The following is a 27,578-nucleotide window of genomic DNA, read 5'->3' as shown; positions in this document are numbered from 1 at the left end:
GCTCTGGAAAACACACCGAGCTCGGTGACCCACTCAGCGTCCAGCCCTTGACAGAAATAATCCACTTGTGTCTCAGAGCAAGAAAGTCACGTGGGAGTGGGTCACCACTGCCCCCGGATCCGCCCTCCGAATCTCGGCTGGGGACCCGGTACAGGGCTGGATATGATGGTGCAAGAGGGTAGTCACATGCTTCACCCTAGGGGACATGGAGCTGATGCTGCCCTAACCCAGTCAGTGGACCAGCGAGGAGGGCCCGTAGTGCCTGATCCCTGTCCTTTCCCTGTTTCCCTGCCGCTTGCAAAGCACAAGGCCCCAACCTGGCATCACGATGCCAGACGCCAGGCATTCCAACACTCTCCGCAGGGCCTCGCCGGCACCCATCGGCCTATTGGCCGTGCCGATGGACTTTTCACACAGGAGCTCCAGGGGCTGCAAGGCAAGAGGGATAATGAGTGACCAGTGGTGGCAGAAGGATGGCCCATGTAGTGAGTTCCTGTCACTGGAGAGTAGGGTTTGGCACAAGAGTCACAGCCATATAGTGACACCTGGGGCAAAGGTAGACCAACTTATCCCTTTTGCCATGGCCCTGGGCCAGCCGCCAGGGCCAAACACTGGGAAGACAAGTGCTCTAGTACTAGCTACAGACAAACTTTCTGCATAGTTTCTTCTTAAGAAGGCCAACCAAGAAGCCTTTTATGCTGTGTGGCCCAAGAGGCCATGCTGAGGACATGGCATAGGTGGACACTTCTATTTAAAACCAAACTTTCGGCAGGCATGATGGTGCACACCCATCACCCCAACGCTTGGAGGCTGAGTGAAGAGGACCACTGTGAGTTCGAGGCCAGCCTAAGCTACACAGTGAAATCCTGTCTCTAAATACACACATACATCAAAGGAAGCATTGAAAGACCCCAAGCTGATCGTCCATGTGAACTAAGGAAACACGAGGGGGTTGTGCTGGCTGAGCCAGCCTGCTGTCTGGGAGCATCTGCACTTGCCACCTCATGCAGTGAGTGGGTCACACTATCTACTCAGTGTCCTTGTGTCTCTCTCATCCCACCCAGGGCAAGAACTGCAGCAACTGTCCAACAAGCCAAAGGTACGGTCCCCAAGCCCGCCCATCAATGGGGAGGAGGCCTCTGCACAAGCCACCCTGCTGGCTGTAAGCTGTCTTACCCATCCTCTGAGAGGACCCCAGGTGGGCACGCGCGTGCATAGGTCCCTCAGGACTCGGATCACAATGACACAGGACTTCAGCCCATTGGCCCTGGCCTAGACAAAGCAAGCACAGGTGCTTTTCAGGAAGGCAGCTCCACATGCGCACACAGCAAATATGAATGACACAAAGTCTCATGGTGCTGCTTTGCCAAGTGTAAACACCAAGTGTCTGTGGCTGCTAAGTGTGTGGCCACAGTGCCTTAATCACATGGATGCGAAGCCGTTACTCTTAGCGCAAAGCAGCAGCGGCCCACCTGCACTATCACAAGCCTTCTCAAAGGTGTCAAATTTGGGGGGGGTGCTCTGTTAGCAGCTGCATGGTGGCAGGTGCTAAGATCGGCACGGTTCTCATCAATGGTACAAAACCTTAGTGGTCAGTTAGCCAAGTTAAATTAGGAGTTTGCTACCGAAAGACAAAGAGAAGAACAAAATGCAAACCTGAAACCACTTGGCGTGTCGGAGGGACGCCAAGGCAGCAAGGCATTTCTGCCTGTCCAGAACGTCCGGGGGGTCGTTGACTGATAGCGTTTCTATTCATGGATGGAATAAGAAGACAAGGCACAGTTTGACCAAGGGGTTTCTGTCAGGTGGAAAGGGGATGTGGCAGCTTCCTAACGGGCAGCTGAATTTCCCAGAATCTGAATTCATCTCCACCCTTGAGCAGGGAAGGAGAAGCTAGAGTACAATAAACTCTGCCCTGAGAGGAAATTGGAAAAATTGGAGGCCTCCTCCAAAAAAACAAAATACAAAAAACAAAAGGCAAAAACCAAAAAACAAAAATAAAAAAAAACACAAAAAACAAAAAAAAAAAAAACAAAATCAAAAGTGGGAAGTAATTCTAAAAGGAATAATCCACGGCAGAGGGGGAAAGATAGGCAAATCCTATCTTCTAACGAGACTATTCCCTTGCTTTCTCCCCACACAAGAGCTAGGCTAGAGTTTTCAACAGCAAAAACAAAACAAAAAACAAAAACGTGGGGGAGTGGAAATGAACCCCCTCTCTGCTTCCCACAACAGCCATCCCAAGGCGTCTGCAGCAAGGGGACCACCTCCGCCCACTAGGCGGGACTGCCCTAGCCCCAGCCCTTGACAGAGAGAGTCCTGTTGGTCAAAGGTCCAGCGTCCCTAAGTGGATACACTACAAGGGCTTTGGTTGTATGAGAAGAGCCAGAGGCGATCGACAGGAGCACCGAGGCGCCTTGTCAGCCTACGATGCAGCAGGCCAGAGTGTGCCTTGTTCAGCCGTCTGCCTGGAGAGATGTGACCGGGCCAGGGCAGATGATTAAAACTGTGGACACAAAATCAGGATCCAAGGCAGCGTTTACAACGGCATCCGACACTGCACCAGGCCTTGGCATCACCGATAGCCAGGCTGTTGGGCAGAAGACAAATCAAGACTCCCTGGCACTGCTGCAACGCAGACTGACCTCACAACTCTAATGCGACAGTCCTGCCCAGCCATCTGGCAATCGTCAACCATCACAGAGATGTGAGGTTACCAGGGACACGCTTCTCCAAGGCCAGAGAATGGCTTGAGGGAAACAAGAGTTACCACTTACACTTGAGAACATTCTAGGATTCAGAACAATAAAATGGTGTGATTCCCCTATGAAAAGTGCGACTCACTTTTAGTGCCACCAAACTCCTCAGTGTCAAAGACACTGGGAGAAAAGGTCAGAGAATAAAGGTGGACACACCTACACTTGTGCCTGTTCCACAAAGCAATCCAAAACCGAGGAGCACATTTGAACAGAGCAGGAACACCTGGCTTCACAGTCCTGCGGGCCTGCTGCGGCCTCCTACCTCCAGCTAGCACCTTCTCCATCTCTTCTCTGACCACAGGGGATGTCAGGTGAATAGTCAGGGACAGCGGGGGCTCTTTTGTGTTTTTAATCACAATTGCAGCATCATCCACAGACTGGAGTATTTCATACTTGTCTTCTGTTACAGCCTGAAAAATAAAACCCAACCTCAAAACACCTTCTCAGCCAGGCACAGTGGTACACACCACTCCACACCACTACCCATGCAAGCTATGAGACTGAGGCGGGAGGACTAGAAACTGGAGTCTAGCACCGGCAGCTTAGTGACTTAATGACAGTCCACCTTGACACAAAAAAAGGACTGAAGCTGAATGTGGTAGTGCATGCCTGCCATCCAAGTACTCGGGAAGCTGAGACAGAAGGATCGCTTTGACTCTGAGGCCAGCCTGGGCTACATAGTAACTATAAGACCAGCCTCAACTATGCGATGAGACCTGGTTAAAAAAACCAACCAAACCAAATTGGCAGCGCAAGTCAGGTACAGAGAGGAGCAGCCCCAGCTACCTCAGCCCAGGAGCTCAGGGGCCAGCCGAAGTGACAAGCAACACCTTCATCAAACAAAGAATGCCTGGCTTTAGATCAGCAGGAAGCCAGCATGTGAGCCCTCCTCTTGTCACTTCATAGTAACTTTGCCTGACTCAGTCCCATCAGACAAGGTGTGCAGCCTGCCGACACAACCAGGCACCATGTGGAAGACAATGTGGGGCAGCACAGTCCCAGACAAAGAAGACACAGCCCCCATGCCGAGACGCTGCGCCTCCTGTGACAGACAGAAGGTGGCCACAGCCGCAGAGCTGCAAGGAGGCTCACCTGTATGTCTTTCTTCTTTATACAAGTTTGTGTCACTACCAGCAAACTTAAGCTTTTACTGTTTTTATTAACAAAAACTGTCATCACCTACTAGAGAGGACAAATATACTGAAAATATAAATTTGTATTTTTCCTTTTCTTTCTTCCTGTTTTGTTTTTCTAAGACAAGGTCTCACTATGTAGCTGAGGCCAGACTCGAATGCTGTAGTCCAAGCTGGGCTCAAACTGTGGGTGAACCTCCCTCAGCCTCCCAGGTGCTGAGAAGGGAGTGTACGCCACCTTGCCCAGCTAAATCAGGGTTTTTCAGTATCAGCACAATCAGTTTTTCTGGGGCGTAGGTAACTTGGTTAAGGGGCTGCTGGGTGCACTACAAAGCACCCCACACTCCCTTGTATGCAGACACACCACTGTGTGTATGAGGAAGGGAGGTATCGAGAACCGCTGAATTGGTTTATTTTTTACTTTGTGGTACTGGGAATTGTACCCAGAAAGCCACATCCCTAGCTGTTTTTATTCATTTATTTTGGAGATTAGGAAGACTCTCATTAAAAAAAAGTCTCACTAAATTCCCCAGGCCAAACTGAAATTTGCAGCCATCCTGCCTCCATTTTTGGGTTTTGTTGTGGCTTTTTGAGGCAGGGTCTTGCTATGCACTTCAGGCTGGCCTTGGGCTCACTTTATAGCCTAGGCCGGTCTCAGGAACTTGGAAACAATTCTCTTGCCTCAGCCTCCGAAGTGCTGAGATTACAGGAGTGTGCCACCACACCTGGCTTTTGTTTGGTTTGGTTTGAGACAGGTCTCACTGTTCGGTTCGGGCTGGCCTTGAACTCACCTTCTTGTTTAGCCCAGACTGACCTCAAACCCCAGGCTGACCTCTTGCCTCAGCCTCTAAAGTGCTGCGATCACCAATATGCACCACCAAGCCCAACTCAAGCCTTAGTGTCTCGGGGTGACAGGCATTCTGCCTTTTCTTTTTCCCTTTTCCAGTACCAGGAATCGAACTTAGGACCTTGTGTTTGCCAGGCAGGTGCTTCTGCCCTGCTTGTCCTCTTCTTTTTTTTAAGCTACAAATGGAACCCTGGCTCTTGTACATGCTAAGCACACATCCTACCATGGAGAGACAGCACACCCCTGCCTGCTATTTTTATGTCTAGGAAATGACTCCCAAACTAGGGGTGTTGCTCAGTGGTGGGACTTATGATCAGCATGTGGGAGGTACAGGATTTGATCCTCTGCACTGAATTTAAAAAAAAAAAAAGGCTCTTAAATTTACAATGATGTTCACTTTAGACCTTTTTTTTAATAGACAAGAACACGATTTTAATGTCACTATTAGAAGACATTTTAGGGCATCAGTGTTAGTTGCTACTCAGAGGTTTCCAACATACTAACATACTCTTTGTCCTAAACTACAAGGGCTTAGCCCTGTGAATCAGAATTCAGGTTTACAAGAGAACACTTTTCAAGGGAACAAAGTGTACTGTCATTTTAGATTTCCTCTTCACATTTAAGGCCCTGGTGAGCACCTGCGCCAGCAGCGCATGCAGTAGTGGTGCAGTTAGGCCCACTCCCTTTGGCCTCCCAGGATGGAGGCTGGCACCAACTATTCAGATGCTGCCGCCTGGTGCTCTGGCCCACCGCCCGCACACTTAGAGGAGGACTGGGCCTGCTGCAGTAGGTGCTCGGCAGATGCCACAGGCTATCACTTAGACAGTACCTTTTTTGGGGGTACTGACAGTACCTTTTTCATGGGGTACTGAACTCATGACTGCGCGGTCACAAGGCAGGCGCTTATGCCACTGAGGTAAATCCCCAGCAATACAGTACTTTTAAAAGAACAAGTGGGGGGTTGATTTGGTTTTTCTTTTTCTTTCTTTTTTTTTTTTTTTTTTGTCTTTTTCGTTTTTATCGGTACTGGGGATCGAACTCATGACTGCCTGCTTGCAAGGCAGGCGCTTATGCCACTGAGCTAAATCCCCAGCCCCTGGATTTTCTTTTTGTGACAGAGTCTCACTATGCCTTTGGGTAGGCCTTGAGTTAACTTTGTAGACCAGGATGGTCTTAATTCATAACATCCTCCTGCCTCAGCCTCCCAAGCGCTGAGATTACAGGTGTGAGCTACTATGCCCAGCATTTTGTTTTGTGTCTGAGAAAATGGTGTTAGTTGGCTGTGTTGGCACATGCCTATAATCCCAGCACTCTTGGGATGCTGAGGCAGGAGACATGTAAGTTTGAGATCAGCCTGGGCAACTCAGCCAGATCATGTCTCAGAATTTAAAAATAAATAAAGACTAGGAGGGTGTGGCTCAGTATGAAAGCCCCTGGGGTCCACCCCAGGAAAGAAGGAAAGAAAGAAGAGTTCTGTGTATAGCCAGGTTTGGCTCAGGAGGAGAAAAGAGTCAATTCTCACATTGTCCACTCATCTTCATCCTTAAGACCTGGACTGACATTGGCAACTCTAATGTCCGTGGTCATGTGCAGCCTGGCACATGGCAGGCACAGGGTCCTCATAGCTGGTGGTAAGTCTTGGTGACTTCCCCAGGCCCTCAGTGACTCTGTGGCATCCCGCCTATCACTTACTGAAAACATCCCCACTGCAGACTCAAGGGGGATGAGCCTGCTTCCTGGCAACCGACACTGGATGGTCCTTTCTTCTTCTCCTCATTCTCCGTAAGCTCCCTGTCCCCATTCCCATCCCCACCACGGCCCAGTCACACTCACAGCAAGCTGGATGGCCAGGTTGTCAGCCACCTTGTCCAGAAGGGCAGTTGTGGGCTTCTCCTTACATAGCAGCACCAGCTCTAGATCCAAGTCCCCCTTGAGAAGAAGGCCCTTTGCCACCAGGCCAACCCGCATCACGCCCCGCAGGGTCCTGGTCATGTGTTCCGCCTTCTGTTCCCTGAAGGGCACACACACAGGCTGGCTCAGGAGGGAGTCCATCTAGCCAGAAGCCGGCCAGACGGCATTTCTTAGAAAGCAGGCTCTGAGCACAACGCCCAACCTACCCGGCCCCTTCCTTGCTTTCATCATCTGCAGGCACATCCATGTTGTCGGACTCGGCCTGCTCACTGCTGCCCTTCTCCTGCTCATCAATCCAGTCGGACACAGCTTTGAGAGCCCGCTCTGTGTGGGACACCATGTTCTGCACTGCTTCCAGCTCCTCTTGTGTGGGATACACCGAAGAATGCTTCGCCATCACGTGGCGATCATCATTCACAAAAATCCGCATTGGACGCTGGAAACGTGAGAACTAAGCTAAAAAATGAGGCCGAGACACCAGGCAACCCACCACTCATCATTTATGCTGTGCAGCCCAATGCTCCCTACCGTCCGTGTGAGACCAGAGGACGAAGCTAAAGCCTGGGGAACTGGCCCAGCAAACTGCTCTTCCCTCCAGGCAGGGGAGGGACGGGGCGCCTGACTATCTCTACACCACAGTAGTCCCCCCTTATGCGTGGAGATACACTCCGAGACCCCAGCGGAGGCCTAAAACCAGGGACAGTGCTAAACCCAGTATCTAAAACGGCCTTTCACCAACATACAGATGTGTGTAACGTTTACTCTAAATGAGACAGTATGAGGTTAAGAATTACTAGGACAGAGCAATTACAACAGTGTGTGAACAAAGTCCAGGCGGCTGTGGCCTCTGAAATACCTGAGTGCGGGTACTCACCCTTCTTCCTCTCGTGGTGAAGTGGTGATGGTACAATGCCTACGTGATGAGATGAAGTGAGGTGAATGACGCAGGCATGGGGACCGGGCGCAATTTACAATTTATCAATTGCTTATTTCTGGAATTTCCACTTAATATTTCCAGACTGCGGTGGACCGCAAGTAACTGAAACCGCGGGAAGCGAAAACACGGATAAGGAGGGACTACTGCATTCCAATTACTGAGACATACATTACTTTTTAATTCACAAAGTCCAATAGGAAATGGTCACAGAATCAAAAGCTTTGGGAACTGCTACAATCATGGTTGTACATAAATGAAAAAACAGTATCTGCAATCAAAGAAAAAAACTTACCATTTTCACTTTTCTCTGTAGTGTCTGGAAATCAAACTTTTCCTTAACTTTTCAAACTGTGACAGATTTCCTTGGTGTTATCAATACTTCAACTATCTATAAGACCAGAAAATCTGTTTAGTTCCAAGCATTTCATTTTATACATGGGTTCATTTTAGCAGCCTCCAAGAGACCGGCGATGCAGCAGGGTACACTAAGGCACTCAACAACCCTCAGTACCAGCTCCGTTAAAGTGCAAACAGTGCTTTGCTAGAAGCTCTATCTGACCTCACGTCCATAATCAACTGCTTTTTACTTTTTTCTTTCTCCTCTTGATATCCCACCACCACCACCGCCCAGTTTGTTTTTGAGACAGGATCCCACTGCACACCACAGACTGGTCTCAAACTTGCTGGTGATCCTCCTGACCCAGTCTCACCATACTGGAACTGTAGGCGTGTGCCACTGTGTCTGGGTAGCCAGTCAACTTTTGTATAGCTTAGAGGTAAAACACACACAGTACTCAGTATACATTAGGTATACTAAATCCAAGCCCAGGACCAAAAAAACAAAACAAAAAGAAAGAAACCTGAGTGTGGTGGTGCACACATGTAATCCCAGCACTCAGGAGGCTAAGGCAGGAGGATCACCAGCACAGGCTAGCAAGTTCAAGGCTGGCCTGAGCTATAATGCAAAAGGTGTCTCAAAAAAACACAAAAAGTTAAAGTCATAAAAACTGTACATCTGACAGATCTGTAACAGTTACTGTCTGCTGCTGGGGTTCCACTACAGATGTAAGAAAAAGTTGTCAATGACCTTACATTTTCTGACTGTCACAGACTGAAAAGAGGACTACAGGAGTAAATATGGAGAATTTTTTTGCAATTTGTAAATAACCTTGTCAGAGTTGAAGAATTTATTCCATTTCCAAACAAGATAATTGGGGGGGGGGGATACACAGGGTATTGCGATGCAGTTCAGGCTGACCTTGAACTCACTATGTAGTCCAGGCTGGTTTCAAATTTGCGGTGACTCTCCTGCCTCAGCCTCCCAAGTACTAGGATTACAAGCTATGTGCCTCAGCGCCTGGCTGAGATTTTAAAACTGCTGGGAAATATCCCCTACCACCTTCATATAGCTGATTATATCATTAGAGACTCAACACAGGCATGATGGGGCCATGATTGAGTGTCACTGCTGGCAGCTGAGCATCTCTGAACCATGGGTAATACAAGCATAAGACAGGCTCCCTCAGGTGGTATAAGTCAATAGGAACATGAAACGAAACAAAAAATATTAACCAGTATCCAGAAAATGCTATAGGTAAAGATGTTTCTGAAAATCTTGGTATCTGAGTAGGGCACAGTGCTACACTTCTGTCATCTCAGAACTTTGGCTAAAGCAGGAAGACCACAAATTTCAGTCTCACTTGGGAAACTTAAGACTGTCTCCCATTTTACAGGTACGGGGGATTTAGCTCAGTGGCATAAGCACCTATCTGGCAAGAGTTCGATCCCTAGTACTCCCCCTACAAAAAATTTACAGGTAAGTCAGTCAAGAACTAAGGATGCAGCTCAGCGTGAAGGACTTGCATTCAATCCCCAGTACTGCAAAATCAGATCCACCTAAAAACCCTTGCTGCCTAGGGAAGGAAGAGAAAGGTGAGGACACAGGGCCTTGACAGGGGGTCCAAAAGGACTTCTATAGAACACAAAAGCAGTAGCTTCCAGGCAGATTTAACAGCCACCAATGAGTAGACAGATAGCTCTCCTTTCGAACTCAACTTCACAGAGGCTGAGACAGACAACCAACCAAAGTCTTCAAGACGAAAGTAGCTATACAACACTATTCTCTAAATAATATACTGAATATAACCTCAATCCCCACTTGGTGCAAACCTTCTGACCCATGGTGAAATCAAAACAAAAGAACAAACAAGATCCATGTGGCTCTTACGCATCCAGATGAACCCACTTTCCCCTTCCACTATACAACTGTAAGCCTTCTATCTACAGTCAAATAAGCTGGAGAGTAGGCTCAAAGCCTGGAAAGGTACAAGGCCAAACAAACTCACCACAGCACTTCAGGGTTACCTAGCAATTTAAATTTCAATGCTACAAGTTTTCAAGGTTGAACAGCTCTGCACAGCTAGGCAACAAACAGGACACTCAGGGTCCAAACTTCAGGATGAGGGAGGGAAGCGTGATTTGAAGAGCATGAGGGACTATATGGCTGGATGAGGGGAGCCCAGTCCCTAAACTCAAGGCATGCTATGCCTAGGTCTTCAGAGAGCTGAGCCATCACCAACTGGTCACCTAGTACGCACTCAGCCACGAGCTGTGTGGCCTTCAATGGTTTCCATGTCACCGGAGTTATAGCTCAGCGGCATAAGCACCTGCCTTTGCAAGCACGCAGTGGTGAATTCAACCCCCAGCACAAAATAGTTTCCACGGATTTTCCTTCATATACCCGCAGCATGAAACAGCCCTCTACCCTCTGCAAGGGGACGGTGAAAATTACATGAGCCAACCCACCTAAAGCATGCAGCACAAATTTCAGAACCCTCAAAACAGTACCAACTGCCAGGCCTCTGGAAGTAATGAGCAACATGCATGCCCACGTGCCTTAATTAAGGAATTATTTCCCAGCTTGACATAAATGATGTGGTGATGTGTCCTTTGCTAATTTCAGGGAAGTTATGGCTGAAACTAGATGCCTGGCATTTGCTCTAAAATATTCTGGAGTGCTCTACTGTGGGAGGATGAAACAAGAATACAAAACACTGACAGCTGTTGAAGCTGGGAGATGAGTATACGGAAATCTATGTGTACATGTCTGACAAGTTCCATGGCAGCTTGTTTGCTTGAGAAAGGGCCTCACTATGGAACTCAGGCTGGCTTTGATTTACATAGCCTCAGACTTGTGGCAATCCTTCTGCCTCAGCCTCGTGGGTGCTGGGATTACAGGTGTGTGCCACCATGCCCGGTTCTATGGGTTGTTTTTGTTTTTGCAATATTGGGGGATTGAACAATGTGTTCAATTACGTTAACTTTGACTGAGACAAGGTCTTGCTAAATAGGCCAGGCTGGCCTTGAATTTGTGATCACCCTCTCTCAGCCTTCTGAGTACCTCTAAAGGAGAGACCTGCTTGTGACACTGTGCTCAACTCGACAACTTTGTCTTAGAAAACTTTAACACTTACTAAGGTGTAACCATGACAGATAAACTAAAAACCCAAGGCTCAGAAAACAACCACATCCTGTTTTATGACAAGCTCCACAGGTATCTCTGAGCTACCTGGTAAGGAGTCAGTTTTAGATGATACACACTTCCAAGTCCTGTGTCGCACAGCAGTTGGTCATGGCCATATCTACACTGCAGTCTCATCAATCTGGCTGTGATGGCTGCCATTTAAAACTGTATTCATTTATTTATTCAACAACTATTTAGCAAATATCTATCCCATACCAAGCTCTGGGCCTGATGCCAGGACAGTGACAGACAAGGCAAATCAGTGCTTGTTCCCTGGCCAAAAAAAGGGCACCCAAGGGAAAAGCTCGATCCTTCCCGCTGAGCCTAGCATGCTTTACCACAGTGCTGTCTCAATACCTGCCTCTGCTACGAAGACCAAACACACAGCCTTTCCTGCAAGGTTTGAGGGGCCAAAGACCTTCTTATTAAAGGCCTTTGGGACCAAATGTCTAAAATGAGTTTCCTAGAGAAGGGACTGACTGGTCACCTGGTCTAAGTAACCAGTGGACGTGGGCCACACCGCAGCATCTGAAGTCACAGAAATGCTGGATGTGGCAGAGCACAAGCTCCTAGAGAAGGCAGAAGTAACCTGCAAAGGCTCCCACTGGTTCTGTGCAAACAACTAAGCTTCAGAAGGAATAATACTTATCTCTACACTGACTGGCTGGGACGGCAAAACTAATAAATACTGGAAAAATTCTAAATGGTGTCTGGGGATGGTGGCAGGGCTCAACTAGAAAGGGGCAGGCTCACCCCTGCTTTTTAGGGGGATGGGGACTGAGTATATGCAGCAGCCAAACTCCCTGGATAGCATTAAGGTCTGTATTTCATTGAGGGGAAAAAACTGTAAATAAATACTGAACTTCAGTTAACATGCAGAGGACTGCAACTCTGAGCCACCTGGCTTGAAATGCATCACAAAAACTCAAGTGACTGCTGGGTTTGCTGGTGCACACCTGTAACTTGGTAGGCACAGGCAGCACAATCAAGAGTTTGAGGCCAGCCTGCATTGCACAACAAGACCTTGTCTTGTAACAACAAATGAACAGGGGCCAGGGATTTAGCTCAGCAGCATAAGCACCTCCCTGGAGAGTGCAAGGTCATGAGTTCAATCCCTGCTACCTGAAAAAACAAAACAAGAACAAATGCATAAGTAAATCAATTGAGGGATAAACAATACCAAATGGCAATAGCATCCATAACCTAGAGTATGTGGACAGGTTAAGTGGTCACTGGAAACTTATGTATTTCTGAACATTTTCATAATGTTACGAACACACAAATTTACGAGTCCATGAAGATACAGAGCTTGCTACTCTCTACTCTGAAAACTGGAGGGTTTTTGTGTGTGTCTTTTTGAGACAGCGTTTCACTATGCAGTTCAGGCAGGCCCTGAACTCACTTTGTATCCCTGGCTGGCCTCAAACTCACAGCAACCCTCCTGGCTCAGTCTCCCAAATGCTGGGATTATAGGCATGTGCCTGGCTATTCTGAAAATTGCTGAAGACCTAACTAAATTCCCCCCAAAATATCACCCAACACACCAAGGGAAACCACTTTTCCACTTCTGGGAATAAAATGGTATTCCCCATGTAACACACCCTTCCCCATCAAAAGTGCCCCTAGGACACCCACACACCCCAGACTTCACGCAAGAATCCTGCTGCAGGTTCCTTTCTGCTGCCCGCACTGCTCAAGGTTAAGGGCTGTGAGTGTGCGGGCACCAGCTGCACCTCACTTCATCCTCAGCTCCAGCATAGGACCTTGAGTCGACTCACAGGGCTCTGGCTGCTTGGCTCAGGCCCCCCATTCCATCTGCTGTAGCCCAATCATCCCCAAGCTCATCTGTAGACCAGGCCACAGTGGCAGTGTCTGTCTCGGGGTTCTGGGGTTCTCGCAGACTTAAACAAATGCTTAAAAACTGAGCCTGTTTCTTTGCAGAGCAACAAAACTAACCTCATTTGTCCTCCGTGAGAGCACAGATCTGTCATCCAATTCAGTTGCAGTGGCCTTGAATACTTTAGGGATTCCACTACATGAATTCACCCTAGAGTTGTCCCCCCACCGCTGAATGGAAACATCCTTTCTAAGAGGTTTTTAGGGAATAACAATGCTGGCAACTGATCCTGCCTACAGGCCAGGCCCCAGTGCCCTCCACATACAAAAAGCTGCTCCTACAATCATGGTCATGACTCAGACCTGGGCCCCAGTGAGAATGGCCTCTCTGAAGTGGCAGTAATGAGCAGTAAGTGAAGCATTAGTATGTTAAACTTGATTTCCATGTGAGCTGGGATGCTCTTACATGCGAGGATCAGGTTTTTGCTCCCGAAATCAGCCCATCCACAGGATGCAGACTTAAAAGAGATTTAAAACCACAAAACCATAGTCCTGTGATGCAATGGACATCTTTCTGACCTTTCCCTAATTACGACGAGGCTCACAGCACTGGTTGCTGGAAAAAGGCATCCCACGTTAGTGGGCAGAAATAGGCAAATCTTGGAGCAAGAATGAACAAGCAAGCATGGTGTCCCGTGTTTAACGGATCTTAAAGCCTTCCAAACACCTGGGGAACAGTCCTGAGGCGGACACTGCAGGGGGAAACAGGCTTTAGCATATATGGGCGCAGGGCCAGCTCTGGGTTTCCTGAGCACAGGTGCAGCTCCGGCCTTTGGTGTGAGGGCACATGCACGATTCACAGTGACTTTGTGCAGATTTGCATCACCCAGGACACATGGAGAACAACTTTAACAAAAATGATCCAGCCAAACCGATGCCAATCTGAAACCTGGTTAGTTATGCCACTTTGGGAAATTTAAAAACCCAATACAAATCTGAAATACAGTTCAATGGTCTCCTGCTCTGTTTCCACAGGTCTGTAGATGAAAGTCAAAGTTAGGAAGAAGATCTGGAATTTTTTGGGGGGGTACCAGGGATCGAACTCATGAACTAACATTCACCAGACAGGCGTTTATGGCCACTGAGCTAAATCCCCGGGGTTCCAATGTTTTTAATTTATACAACTATCTCCTTCCAAATTTATTTTCTTCTATGTTTGACGTTAACATATTCTCTCTAGAGAGCATATGTAACACTATTCCAACTGTTCTGAAGGCTGAGGCAGGAACATCACAAATCCAAGGCCAGCCTGTGCAATTTGGTGAGCCCTCATCTCAAAAAAATAAAAAACAGCTGAAGGCCGGGGGTTAGCTCAATGGCACAAGCATCTGCCTGGCAATGCCAAGATTGCGAGTTCGATCCCTGTTACCAAAACACACACACACACACACACACACACACACACACACACACACAAGATATGCTTAAAATGTGAGATAGATGCTGGGTTCAATCTCAGCCCAAATAACATTAAAAAAAAAAAAAGAGGCCTGGGATGTAGTTCACTGGTAGGATGCTTGCCTAGCATTCACAAAGCACTGAATTCAATTTCCAGTACTGTCAAAATAAAAATAAAAGTAACAATATGGGAAAATACCTCATGCACTAAAAATACAACCCAACAGGTCTTTAAATCCACCTATGAAAAGACAGTATCAGCCAGGCATGGTAGCACACGCCTGTAATCCTAGAACTTGGGAGGTTGAGGCAGGATTGTTGCAAATTCTAGATCAGCCTGGGCTACAAAGTGAGCTCAAGGCCAGCCAGAACTGCATAGGGAGTCCCTTTCTCAAAACGAACCCCCCACCCCCGTGCGCGCGCAAAGGCAGTATCACAGAGAAATGTTTGCCAAAACTTGAAATGAAAATTAGCAAACCTCTGTCCAGTGTGCTTTTCAGGGAGCTGAGGCTGAGCAAAGAAAGTCCAGGACATCATTACACACCCAGCTGGGGGCAACCCTCCCAAGCTACTGCAAATGACAACTCCTTGAATTTTTGTTTTTTGAATTGTCATGTGCAATTTAATATGCTTACTCTCTAAAATGCTTTTTCCCTTAAATAATAAAAATATTATCTCTTTAAGAATGTTAATTATTAACAGAGACCCAAATTGTTTTAGCAAGGGTATCTTTTATTTTTTCACCTGCAGCATGGTGGGAAAAGTGCTCATCACTAAGCAGTATCCTCCCCTCCTCTTTTTTTTCCTTTAAACAAAGTCTTAGTTGGGTGAGTTGGCACATACCTATAATCCCAGCTACTAAAGAGGTTGAGGCAGGAAGATTGCAAATTCTAGGCCTGCATGATCAACACATCATTTAAAAATAAAAACAACTGAAGTGGAAGGATTGCCCCAAGTTCATGGCCAGTCTGTGCTACGCAGTGAATTCAAGGTCAGCCTGAACTACATAATGAGACTTTGTCTCAAAAAAAAATGAATGAGGAAGCCAGGGTATGGCAGCCATACCTGTAATCCCAGCACTCAAGGGCTGAGGCAGGAGGAATGCTGTAAGTCTGAGGCCAGCCTGGGCCGCAAAGTGAGTACAAGGTCAGCCTGAAATGCATAGTGAAACCCTGTCTCAAAAAAGACAAAAAAGGGGCTGGGGGTTTAGCTCAGCGGCATAAGCGCCTGCCTTGCAAGTGTGCGGTCATGAGTTCGATCCCTGGTACTGATAAAAAGCAAAAAGACAAAAAATAAATAAAAAGACAACAAAACAAAACAGGCCAGGGACTTAGCTTAGCGGTGTAAGCACCTGCCTGACAAGTGTGAAGTTGTGAGCTTGATCCCTGGTACCCACCTCCCCTCAAAAAAGCTAGGGATATAGCGCAACAGCACAAACACCTGACTGGCAAAGTATGAGGTCATGATTTCAATTCCCAGTACCAGGGGGAAAAAATGAGTGAGGGGCCAGGGATATAGTTCAATGGGGTAAGCACGTGCCAGGCAAACACAAGGTCCGGAGTTCAATTCACAGAAAAAAAAAAGAATGAATGAGTTGGACTGAGAATTTAGCTCAGCGGGATAAGTGCCTGCCTTGCAAGCAGGCAGTCCTGAGTTCAATCCCTGGTACTGATTTAAAAAAAAAGAATGAATGAGCTGAGGATATAGCTCAGTGCAAAACCCCAAGTTCAATCTATAATACCAAAAGAGATGAGTAAAAGATGAGTGGTCTTAGGGCTGGGGATTTAGCTCAGCAGCATACACGCCTGCCTTGCAAGCCTGTGGTCGTGAGTTTGTTGGATTCCTGGTACCGATAAAGATTAAAAAAAAAGAAAAGAAAAGAAAAAGATGAATGGTCTCTCTATGTTGCTAAAGACTGATCCCAACTCCTGGGCTCAAGTGATCAACACATTTCAGCCTTTGGAGTGGCTGGGATCAGCTGGGATTATAGAGGTCTGCTACAGCATGGAGTGAGTTCTTTTACCCTGAAATAACTGCAGCTTCACAAACACAAGGAATGGAAAAGATTTACTTCATTTTCTCCCCCTAAAATAAAATCTTGTGAAACTATAGAACACAGTAATGACACTGATGTGGTTAAAGCATAGAGCTGTGAGGGTGTAAGGATCCATTCAGCTGCTCTTGTAAGGTCCTAAGCATGTTCCCCCTGCAGCCACTAAGCCAATCATTTCTACATTCTGTGTCATAGAGGGTGGAGTACAGTGGTGTGCTCCTATAATCTCAGCACTCGAGAGGCTGAGGCAGGAGGATCATTGCAAGTTCGAGACCAGCCTGAGGGTTCAGCTCAGTAGCAGAGTGCAAGAGGAGCGTACACAAGGCACTCAGGGTTCAACCCCCAGCAAAAGGAGGGGGACACAAACAAACCAAGCTATGCTTGGGGTCACAGGTCTTATCACTCAGAGGAAAATCGAATCATGGGTTCTAGGCTAGCCTGGGCAATTTAGTAAGACCCAGCTTCAAGAACACCGAATAATCATAGAAACGGCATTACAGGGTATGTAATGTTTAACTGTTGGTTTGTTGTACATGAGTGATAGGCAAGCTTCATTCACCTATCTTTCAGGTGCATCATGAATTGGCTCTTTCTGGGCAAGCAATTTTCTGTGGGCAAGACCTAATATACTTTAACCACTCATCCTGAAGGGCAGTGCTTTTATCACAGAAAGGCTGTTAAGCCACCCTGCATAGGTTTTCATGAGAACATGTTCCCTTTCCTCGTAAGACTGAACACCGAGGGGCTGGCTCAGCTCAGAGCATAAGCGCGTGCCTTGCAAGTGCACCGTCGTGAGTTCAATCCCCGGTACCAATAAAAAGGAAAAAGACTGAAAAGCGTAACTGCTGGGCCATATGGCAGTCACCAGTTTATTTTTTGTGGTGCTGCAGACCGTACACCTGCTAGACAAGTGCTCTATCACTGAGCTACACTCTAGCCCAGATTGCCACTTTAGCTTCCAAAAGCCTTTTTTGCTTTCTGCTAGGAACTGACCTCAGGGTCTTCACACCGAGCTACATCCCCAGCACTTAAAAGAATCAGCAGTTGCTAAACCATCCAAGCTGGGCTTGAACTTGCATTCCTTCCGCCTCCGCCTCTGGAGTCAAAAGCCTGGGTTTTAAAACACAGACTTAGTTGTGGATGCAGCTCAATGGTAGAACATTTGCCTACCATGCATGAGGCCCATTGCTGCAATAAATTAATAAATTCTTTTAAAATAAACAATTAAAAAGGACAAGTAATTTTCCCCCCAAATGACTCGCCCCTTCTCCCCTCCCAAGATTATACATCTGCTTTTTTCAAACACCTTGGTGAGCACTCACCAGATACCCACACAGCTCCTGCGTCCTGGCTGGCTCTCACTCCCTCCTGTAAGGGTGCTCTGCAGCTTGCCTATGGCAGGAGTATGTAGTGAGCACTCCTGGCTGGCCCTGAACATCTGGGATTAAATGATCCTCCCGCCTCAGCCTCCCAAATGGCTGAGACTTGGGCATATGTGGCTTAGACTTGTTTTAAATGAGATATCACTGTGCAACAATGATTAATCTGCAAAAAACTTAACTGAACCACTGAATACAATTTTTCTTTTGTTTCCTTTGTATTTTGGTGTGGTACTGCCAACTGAACCAAGAGTCTTCATTGAGCTTTAGCTATATCCCTATCCCTTCTTGAGACATGGTCTTGCTACTAAATTGAATCGGGCAAGGTGGTGCACTCGCACTCAGGAGGCTAAGGCAGGAGAATTGTTGTGTGTTAAAAAAAACCAGGCTGGGCTACAAAGTGAGTTCAAGGTGAGCCTGAACTGCATATGGAGACAGTCACTAAATAAACAAACAAACAGCCCAAACTGAACTTGACCTTTTAATCCTCCTGGCTCAGCTTCCCAAGAAGGGAGGAATCACAGGTGTATGCCCTAGCTGACATTTTTAAACAGTAAATTACCCAGCAAATTCTAGTTTTTTCTTTTTGGGCGGAGGGGTGGGTACTGGGAATTGAACTGTCAACCCTGTGCTTGCCAGGCAGGAGCTGTGCCACTGAGCTATATCCCTTGTTGTTTTGTTTGGTTTCTTCAGACAGGGTCTCACTGTGCTGTTCAGCCTGGCCTTCAACTGATGGCAATCCTCTTGTCTCAGCTGATTGTCCTGCCTCAGTCAAGCGCTGGGATGAAAAGAATGAGAAACCATGCCTGGCTGTGGTTTTATTCTTTAAAACCAGAGACTCAGAAGAGAAAGTAATTCAAGACAAAAAAATCAAGTGACCTGAAAGACCAATGAATCCTCCACACAGGACCTTATTCCTAAATTCAAACCACAATCCTTATGAAACTCAAGAGAGAGCTTTGGCATGTTTAAGAAAAATTATCACAGATTTCTTATTTTGTTTGCTCTGAGATGGGGTTTCAATATGTATTCCAAACTTGCTTAGAACTCATGGCAATCGTCCTGCCTCAGCCTCCTGTGTGCTGGAATTACAAGCATGTGCCAAAATGCCCTGCTACGACAGATTTTTAACTGCCAGTAGAACCACTTCTCACTGATCACCTAAAATTACAAAAATAATCTGGAGTAAAGGCACTTTAATAAAAGGACACACATATTCAATTTGTAATTAAATGATCTTTGATGATTATATATGGCCTCCAGGAAAATGCCTTTTAGATACTAAACAAGTTTTAATACCAGTTATATTATATGGGGCACAAGTGTAGTTCAGTGGCAGAGCATGCCCAGCACTCACAAAGTCTTGGGTTTAATTCCCACAAGAAAATTACAAAGAAAACAAAACTTACATTTTCAGCATCTTTAATAAATGAACATTTAATGAGAAGCAAGAAAACTAGTTATCACTTTCACAAGATATCTAAAACAGCAGCTACAGTGTCTTGCTTTCTCGTTTATCGTGTGTAGTGAGATTACCTGCAACACACTGGGGGGGGGGGTTGCTGTCAAGGACTTAGCAGATGGTAACCATCATGAAGAATTTTAAATTCTAACACTCAGGAGACTGACACAGGAGGATTGCCCAAGTCTGAGCCCAGCCTGGACTACTCAGTGAGTTCCAAGACCAGTGAACTACAGAGCAAGACCTTGTCTCAAAAAAATAAAAAGTAATTTACTGCCCTGGTTCCCTCTAATTCGTACCCACCTGCTCTCACTACCATTTTAGTACCAACTTACATCAGAGACGTAAACTACCTGTTTCACCTAAAACTGCCAAATGCTGCAGCAAAAATGTAAAGCCCACTCAGCCCCTTGCAGTCCCCCAAATTTCTCCAATAACCGCACAGACTCTCAACTACTGCCTACCTCTAATTCCAGATCAACCACTGCAAATAGTAATCAAATCTTTTTTCCCAGGACTTTGCACCCCATACACAGAACCTAAAAAACCCTAATGCCTGCAAAGGTTTATTGAAAGCAAAAGTCAAAAAAAGGTCACAAGTTCACGGGCCACAAACGCTAACACTACGCAGTGAAGTATCCGTCTCTCAAAGCCGCATAGTACTAAGCGCTGACAAGGCTAAGAGGTATAACCAAGTCTCCTGAGGAAAAGGATCACTTTCTAGGGGCCAAAAAGAGTGATGAAAAGATCTGCAAAGGAGAGTGAACAAGTTTCAAGGAGCCACCCCAACCTGAAAAAAACTCCACGGCCTCTTTTGGAAGAGCATTTCCACTGCCCATACCTTGCTAAACCTCAGGATAGGCAAGATGCTACCTTCTCCGCACCAAAAGAAAGATCACCGGGGCTGGGTATTTAGCTCAGCGGCATAAGCGCCTGCCTTGCAAGCAAGCAGTCGTGAGTTCGATCCCTGGTACCGATAAAAACGAAAAAGACAAAAAAAAAAAAAAAAAGAAAGATCACCTTCCAGAAGGTTCTTCCCCAGCACTGACTCCACCAGCCCCTGCCTCAGCCCAGTGGCCTGAAAAAAAATAAGGATGAGAAACTAAAATCTCTGCACGTGTTCTTGTCAATGGGACAGAATTCAAGAAAAATAAAGCTGGGTATGGTTGCACGTACCTACAGTCCCAGCACTCAGGAGGCTAAGGCAAGGAGGATCACTGCAAGTTCCAGGCCAGCCTAGGCTACAGTAAGTTCAGCCTGGACTACATAGTAAGAACTTGTCTTAAAAAAGGGGGCCAGAGATTTAACTCAGAGGCAAAAGCACCTGCCTGGCAAGCGCAAGGTCATAAGTTCGATCCCTGGTACCAGAGAGAGAGAGAGAAAGAGAGAAAAGAGAAACAAGAGCATTAGGTCTTCACTCGCAATTCTACAAATACTAGGAGCTGAAAGTACTTTTAGTCACAGAAGGGAAGTTCCATCAGGAAAAACAAACAAAAAAGCAAATAATTTGACACCTGTCAGCTCCAAAAAAGCAGATGATTCCCAGGCTAACCTCAGCTCCTAGAAGACAGAGACTGATGCTCCAGTGCCAGTGCAGTCAAAGCCACACCTTGCAGCCTATAATATAAGTGTCAGCCTATAATCTGAACCACAGAGTATCAGGACATGCACAGCTTCCATTCACAAACGCCAGGGGCCGGGAGCTCCAAGATCATACACAGACGGGCACCTGCAGTGCCAAACAGAGCAGCACCCACCCACATTCTCGAGGCTTTTCCACATCCTGGTCCAGTCTCTGTCTCCACCGTGAATGCATCTCTAGTTACCTGTCCGTCCTGGCTGTGGCTACATACCTGAAGACCAAACAGTCACACACAAAGCACAGTCTCGGGACAGTGAGCAAACGAAGGCGCTTCCCAACCACAAACACCCAGGGAAAAGAGAGCATGCAGTCCTGTATTCAATCCCTCACTTCTCATAGGAACGCGCACTTTCCAGTGGACCCCAAGTTTTCCATCACACCGCTCACTTTAAATGAGGTGCCATCCTGAACTATCAGAGATTTGCAGAAACACACTGCTTTGCAGATCCAGCCTGCTCCCCAAGTAGCAACGAGCTGCGATTTCAGAAACATTGCTAAGAGACGGATTACTGTCCCCAAGTTTGGGCACGAACAGCACAAGGACAGGTGGACATTCAACCAGAGGTGGAACCTCATATGAGTATCCTCAAAAATTTTCCTCACTTAACTACTTGAAAAAAACAAAAGCCTTGAAGCACCCACGTTTTGGCCCCCATCTTACAGATTTCAGTGGCCTAAAACACCACACCACACCACCCTTGGGCAGAAAGAAAATCCTAAGCAGCCTGGAAAACACTCAGCATCAATAAAAATCAAATCACCCAAAGAAAAGGCAAAGCAAACCCTCCTAAGCTTGGAGCCTGATCCGGGGGAGGCCTACGGGTCATAGATCTGCGAACCAAACGGACCCACAAAGGCTTCCTCTGTAATTCTCCAAGGGAAGGGGCTTCCAGGAAGGGGGGCTGCGTCTCTCCGTGCCCCGTGGAGGACAAAGGAGCGGCGGTTTCCCGCCTCGAGAACCGGGACCTTCCTGGCACCGGGGAAGGCCCGGGACAAAGGGGGAGACGGGGGTCCCCCCGGCCAAGGCGGCCAAGGATGCTCCGAGCCCAAGGGGGTGTGTGCGCCAGGCACGTGCGCGCCTGCGCGCGGCACAGCAACAGACAAAGCCCGGCCTGGAGGAGCGGCGGCCGGGGGTCCGGTGCGCGCGCACCCCGTGGGCTGAGGGGCCACGCGTGGGGGGGCGGATGCGCGCGCACCGGGCCCTCGCCGCCGCCGTCGCCGCCATCTTGTTTCCTCGGCACAATGGGGGAGACTAACGGCCGAGCGCGGGAGCGACGCGGGCCCAGGAAGCAGCAGGCGGGCGCCAGGGCGAGGAGGAAGGCGGAGGACCGGGCTGCGAAGCGTCACCAGCCTTGTCACCGCCAACGCTTAGCCGAGACCGCGCTGAGAGGGAAAACGGACGGGGGGAGGGGCAGAGGCGGGAGCGGGCCGGAGCGCCGCCACATTGACGCTTACCTTCTCGGCGTCCCCTTCCCCGACACCAGCCGCCGCCACCTCCTCCCTCCTGCCAAAGCCCACCGGGGTCTCCCTCCAAAAGCCACGCGGTACGCGCCGGGCTGCTGAGTCCAACTGCAATGGCGAGAAGAGGAGGAGGAGCCGGGGGCGAGCGGGCTGGCGGACGGGCGCGCGCCAGGGAGGTGCGGGTCCACGTGACTGGCTCGAGCCCCGCCTCCTCACCGTCGCGTAGCCGCACGACGCAGGCCGAACCCTAATGAGAGGGCGGGGCGAAAAGCGGGAAAGTGGGCGTGTCCTCGTGCGTGTGTGCACGTAGGCATCTCGTAACTGGTCACGTGGCTCCAGTACCAGGCTTTTCCAGACGGTTGGTGCCGCATAGTCACGTGACACGGGAGACTTCTCCATCCTAGTCAGCCACGTGACAGAGGCTTTTTAGGCCTTATTTTCTCTCTACTGGGAGGCCTTAATCACGTGACAAAAGCCTCTCTTATTTTTCAATGGCGGTTTCGAGCGGCTGTTGCCACGTGACGCACGGTGAGACGCGAGGGGCCGCCCTCGCGACCACTGCGCGTTTGTACGCCTGCGCGGCCGCCATGTTAGCCCCGTCGCCATGAGTACGTTGGCGGAAACGATTCACTGTGTGGCACGTGTGTGCATCAGTTTGGGAATCGGTAGCCCGCGGGCCTTACGTCTCTGATGCGGAGGGGTCACTTCGGTCCCTTCGTCTTCTGCTAGAGGCCGAGAGGCTGGGCCGAGCTCCTTATTGGAGTTTCAGCCCAGCACCGAAGAGCACCCCAGTTCTTCAGCGCCGGGGTGCTTCAGCCTTGCGGGGTGCAGCGCTTGACTCTAGCCCGCCCGGGGCCGCCAAAGGCGCAGGCGAGTGGACGTGATCCTGGAGCCGCTTCACCCTCGGGTTTCTGGCACCTGGAAAAACTGATGCTCAGACCCAAGAAGAGTACAGGGTCCCTCGCCGGCTCGGGGAGGAGGTGAACGGGAGTCCGGTCTGCTCGGCTCCAAACTAAAGGCACCGGTGGCCTGCCGCGTTGGTTCTTTCGGTGTTTGGAGATAAGGGCTCACTCTGTCGTTGAGGTTGGCCGTGATCTCCGGACAGTCCTCCAGCCTCAGCGTCCCTACTGCTGGGAATGACAGGCGTGCCCCTTTTGTTTCTAAAACGGGGTCTCCATATTAGTTACACTGGCCTTGAAATGTGTATTCTGGGCTGGCCTCGAACTTGGAGCGATCCTCCTGCCTCAGCCTCCCCCATGTTTGGACCTCCGTGTTGTGGAGCCAAGCGAGGCGGCTCACACCCGTAAACACAACAGTCGGGAGGCTGAAACCAGAGGATTACCGCTTTCAAGACCAACCTGAGCTGTGTAGCAAGACCATGTAGGGGGGGGGGGACCAGCAACAGCACCACAGTTGAATCTTCCTAGGAAACGTGAAACTCCCAGTATCCTTCCGGTATCCCCGTTCTTTGCCAGGGTCCAGTTGGACCTCTGCAAGGGTAACTGCTAAGCAAGCTAAGAGATACCAGGCTGTTCTTTAGAAGGTTCCAGGATTCCTTACCAGAAGTTGAAGTTCAAAAATGTGTTTACTGAGCTGGGGATTTGGCTCAAGTGTTTGCCTGGTAAGCATGAGGTCCTGAGTTTGATCCCCATTACAAAAAAAAAAAAAAAAGAGTTTACTAGGTGAAGAACGCACCCAACATTAAACACAAAAACAAGCCAATGAGACAGTTTAAAACAGCTCCTGTATAAAAAGGACACGTGATGGTGCACACCTGCATAATCCCAGCGCTCCGGAGGCTGAGACAGGAGAAATGCTGTGAGTGTGGCTGAGGATTTAGCTCAGCGGCTTAAGCGCCTGCCTTGCAAGCAGGTAGTCGTGAGTTCGATCCCCAGTACCGATAAAAAGGAAAGAGTCAAAAAAAAAAAAAAAAAAAACGCTGGGGATGCGACCCAGTACAGTACAATACAGTATTTGTGCAGTACAGTACAAAAAGCTCCGCAATTGGCTGTAACATACAACCTTAAAGGAAGCCCAGAGACCAGCAGGGCCTCTGAGCGGTGTCCAAGTAACTTGCCTGGGCTCACAGCGCCCCCAAGTGGCATATCAGGATGCGTTCTCCTTTCCTGACTAGCGTTCAGGAGGGAGCTTCTGAACTCCCGCCAAAGATGCTCTTGGGATTCCTTCCTCTAATTCAGCTCACAGGGAAGGGTCCAGACTCAGAAAGGCGCGGTCAGGGACATGACTACGCGCTGGGGAGGGCCTGGGATTTAACGCAGTAGCATAAGCGTCTACCCAGCAAGTGCGAGGTCGTGAGTTTGATCCCTAGTACAAAAAAAAAAAAAAAAAATTTAAAAAAATATGAGCACCGGGTAGCCAGTGTGGCGGAGCGTGTAAGACAAAACAAGAATTACAGGTTTCGACTCAAAACAACTTCCATGAAGCCAAGTGAGCGTGGTGGCGGCGTACGGAGGCAGGATGACCTCAGTGAGTTCAAGGCCTGGGCTTCACAGTGAATTCGAGACTGAACTACATATGGACACCCTGTCTCAAAGACAACAGTAAACAAAAGGGTTGGGAGTGGAATCAAACGAGGGAGGGGGAAGGGTTGACAAAAAATTGACCTTTTTTTTTTTTTTTTTTTTTTTTTTTTTTTTTTTTTTGGTACCGGAGATCGAACTCAAGACCTCAAACTTGCCAGGCAGACGTTTGTGCCACTGAGCTCAATCCCCACTCTGAAAAAAGAATTGAGAGGTGTTCTGTACACACCAACTGCACACGTTGAGTGGAGCCACTGTATACTGCAAACACACAATAATAAACATTAAAACCGAGAGCTGGGCGCCTGCACCCGGAGAGAGGAGTGTAATTCACTGCTTGGCGCTGAGGGCGGGTCGGGCGGAGCGCGCCCCCTGCAGCGCGGGTGCTGAATCGCACCCCTGGCCGGGGCGCCCCTCGGCGTTCCCTCCGCGCCTGCGCGCCCCCGGGCTTTCCGGTCCCCCGCGGGATTAATCTCGTCCGCTCCGTATTCTGAAGATTTCCAAAATCCAAACCTTTTTCTTGCTTTTTTTTAATGGAGACAAAAAGTCAAAGGATAGAAAGTAATACTCCATACAACAGGAACTCAGAAAAAAATCAGAGTCACTACATAAATCAGCCCGACCTCCAACTCAGTCTGTAGCGCAGGTTGGCTTCAAATCAGCAGATCTCCGGCCTTCTCTTGCCCCGGCACGCAGGTGCTGGAACTCATTTATCTGTGGCCCGGGCTGGGCTTAATGGACACTCCTCCTGCCCCGGCCTCCCTAGTGTGGGATCGCAGCTGTGAAGTTCCTTGCCCTCTCTCATCTCCCACAAGACTTAGAGATGCCAAGGTAAGAGAAATGAGGAATTCTCGCGACTTGTGGCTGCCAGCTTTTGTGTTGTGGTCCTGGAGGTGTTACCACTTTGAACTCCATCCCCGACTGTGGTGTTTTATTGTTCTTGGGGATTTATTTTGTTTGCTTTGGTACTGGAGATTGAACCCACAGCCTCACATTTGCCAGGCAGGCACTGTGCCGCTGAGCTATATCCCTGGCCAACTGTGTTTTTATATTTTTCTTTTGAGATAGAATCGCTTTACATTTCTAAACTGCCTAGGCTGAACTTAAACTTGCCGTGCTCCTGCCTCAGCCTCCCAGAGTACCAAGATGCTGGGTGTTCATCACCATTCCAGGCCAACTGCTCATTTTTTAGGGTCCAGCTCAGACTCCAATCATACACTTGCAGTCTCCTTGGATTCCAGGAAAAGCATAGCCTGGCCGGGCTACAAAGTGAGCTCAAGGCCAGCCTGAACTGCATAGTGAGAGTGTCTCAAAAAGACAAGAGAGAGGGCTGGAGGTCGATCCCTGGTACCGATAAAAATGAAAAAGACAAAAGACAAGAGAGCACATGCCAGGGATTTAGCTCAGCGGTGTAAGGGCCTGCCTGGCAAGCGTGAGACTGAGTTTGATCCCCGGTACCATTAAAAAAAAAGTAAGGGGCTGGAGATTTAGCTCAGCAGCATAAGCGCCTGCCTTGTAAGCAGGCAGTTGTGAGTTCCATCCCTGGTACTAATAAAAACGAAAAAGACAAAAAAAAAAAAAAAAATTAAGATGTGTTTAAAAAAAATTAAGCTCAGTTTAGTTCAGTTGCACAAGACCTACCTGGCAAGCATGAGATGCTGGGTACAATTCCTGGTACGAAAAAAAAAAAGAAATGAAATGTGTTGAAACCAGGTCTGGTGGGCCACACCTGTAATCTGTACCTAGAGGGCTGAGGCAGGAGGACTGCTGTGGTGGGAGGCCAGCCTGGGCTACACACTGAATTCCAGGGCAGCCTGAACTGCATAGTAAAACTGTCTCAAAGAAAAAACAAAACAAAATTGCCATATGTTGCACCAGGCATGGAGGCACATGCCTAGAACTCTGGGAAGCCAGGCAGAAGGATCAAAAGTTGGAGACCCAAACTGTCTCAAAATGAAAAAGAGGACTGGAATGCACCCCCTTGGGTTCTTGCAAAATGAGAACTAAGAGGTGTTAATCCATGGGCCATCTCCTGATGATGAATGTAATCATTATGTACTAAAACATGCTCATCAATTTTTTTAAAAATCCCAGGACTGGGAAGGCTGAGGCAGGAGGATCATTGCGAATTTGAGGCCACCCTAGGATATAGTGAGTTCAAGGCCAGTTTGTACTACACCCCAAGACACTGTCTCAGAACATAAGTAAATAGAACCCAGGCTACAGCTCAGCAGCACAGCGCCTGCCTGAAGTGTAGGCCCTGAGCGGAGTCCCAGGACCAAAAGTAAAAATTAAAAATTAAATAAATGGAGACTTTCCTTAGCACGCTGTGTCGTTTTTCATTTTCTTCTCCTCCTCCTCCTTTCCTCTTCCTCCTCCTCCTCTTTTTTTCTTGAGACAGGGTCTCGCTGTGCAGTTCAGGCTGGCCTTCAACTCACTTTGTAGCGCAGGCTAGTCTACAACTTGCAAGGGTCCTCCTGCAGCAGCCTTCCACAGGCTGGGTTACAGGTGTTCACCAGCATGCTCAGCTTGTATCCAGTGTTAAAGTCATCTAGAGATGGTTTAAAGTCTGCTGGGAGCACGATGTAGGATTTCAGCAAATATGCCACTTTATATAAGGGACTTCGACATGCAGTT

The 27,578-nt window shown here is 48.3% G+C and overlaps 1 protein-coding gene across 11 annotated transcripts in view; it reads right to left on the bottom strand.

The window, feature by feature from the left end:
• Positions 1-22,582, bottom strand: part of Ilf3 (interleukin enhancer binding factor 3) — a 30,964-nt gene extending 8,382 nt beyond the window's left edge. For 8 of the 11 annotated variants that reach the window (XM_004999455.4, XM_004999457.4, XM_013150007.3 and 5 more), the window contains exons 1-9: positions 22,396-22,582; positions 7,880-7,975; positions 7,525-7,563; positions 6,857-7,086; positions 6,573-6,750; positions 3,022-3,169; positions 1,657-1,748; positions 1,177-1,272; positions 318-429 (exon numbers count right to left, since the gene is read on the bottom strand). In XM_004999455.4, coding sequence (XP_004999512.1) covers positions 318-429; positions 1,177-1,272; positions 1,657-1,748; positions 3,022-3,169; positions 6,573-6,750; positions 6,857-7,086; positions 7,525-7,563; positions 7,880-7,882 — 898 coding nt within the window. In that variant the 5' untranslated portion in view covers positions 7,883-7,975; positions 22,396-22,582. Of the gene's footprint in view, positions 1-317; positions 430-1,176; positions 1,273-1,656; positions 1,749-3,021; positions 3,170-6,572; positions 6,751-6,856; positions 7,102-7,524; positions 7,690-7,879; positions 7,976-22,395 lie in introns of all 11 variants that reach the window. The other 3 variants (XM_063228684.1, XM_023564014.2, XM_003461229.5) reach the window with 3 other exon arrangements.
• Positions 22,583-27,578: the final 4,996 nt, after the last annotated feature.

The sequence above is a fragment of the Cavia porcellus genome, unplaced genomic scaffold (assembly GCF_034190915.1).
Source record: "Cavia porcellus strain 051 isolate PalLab524CR breed Dunkin Hartley unplaced genomic scaffold, mCavPor4.1 scaffold_17, whole genome shotgun sequence".
Taxonomy (NCBI): Eukaryota; Metazoa; Chordata; class Mammalia; order Rodentia; family Caviidae; genus Cavia; species Cavia porcellus.
Note: the sequence above shows the minus strand (reverse complement) of the source record. Positions and strands in the feature narration are given on the sequence as shown.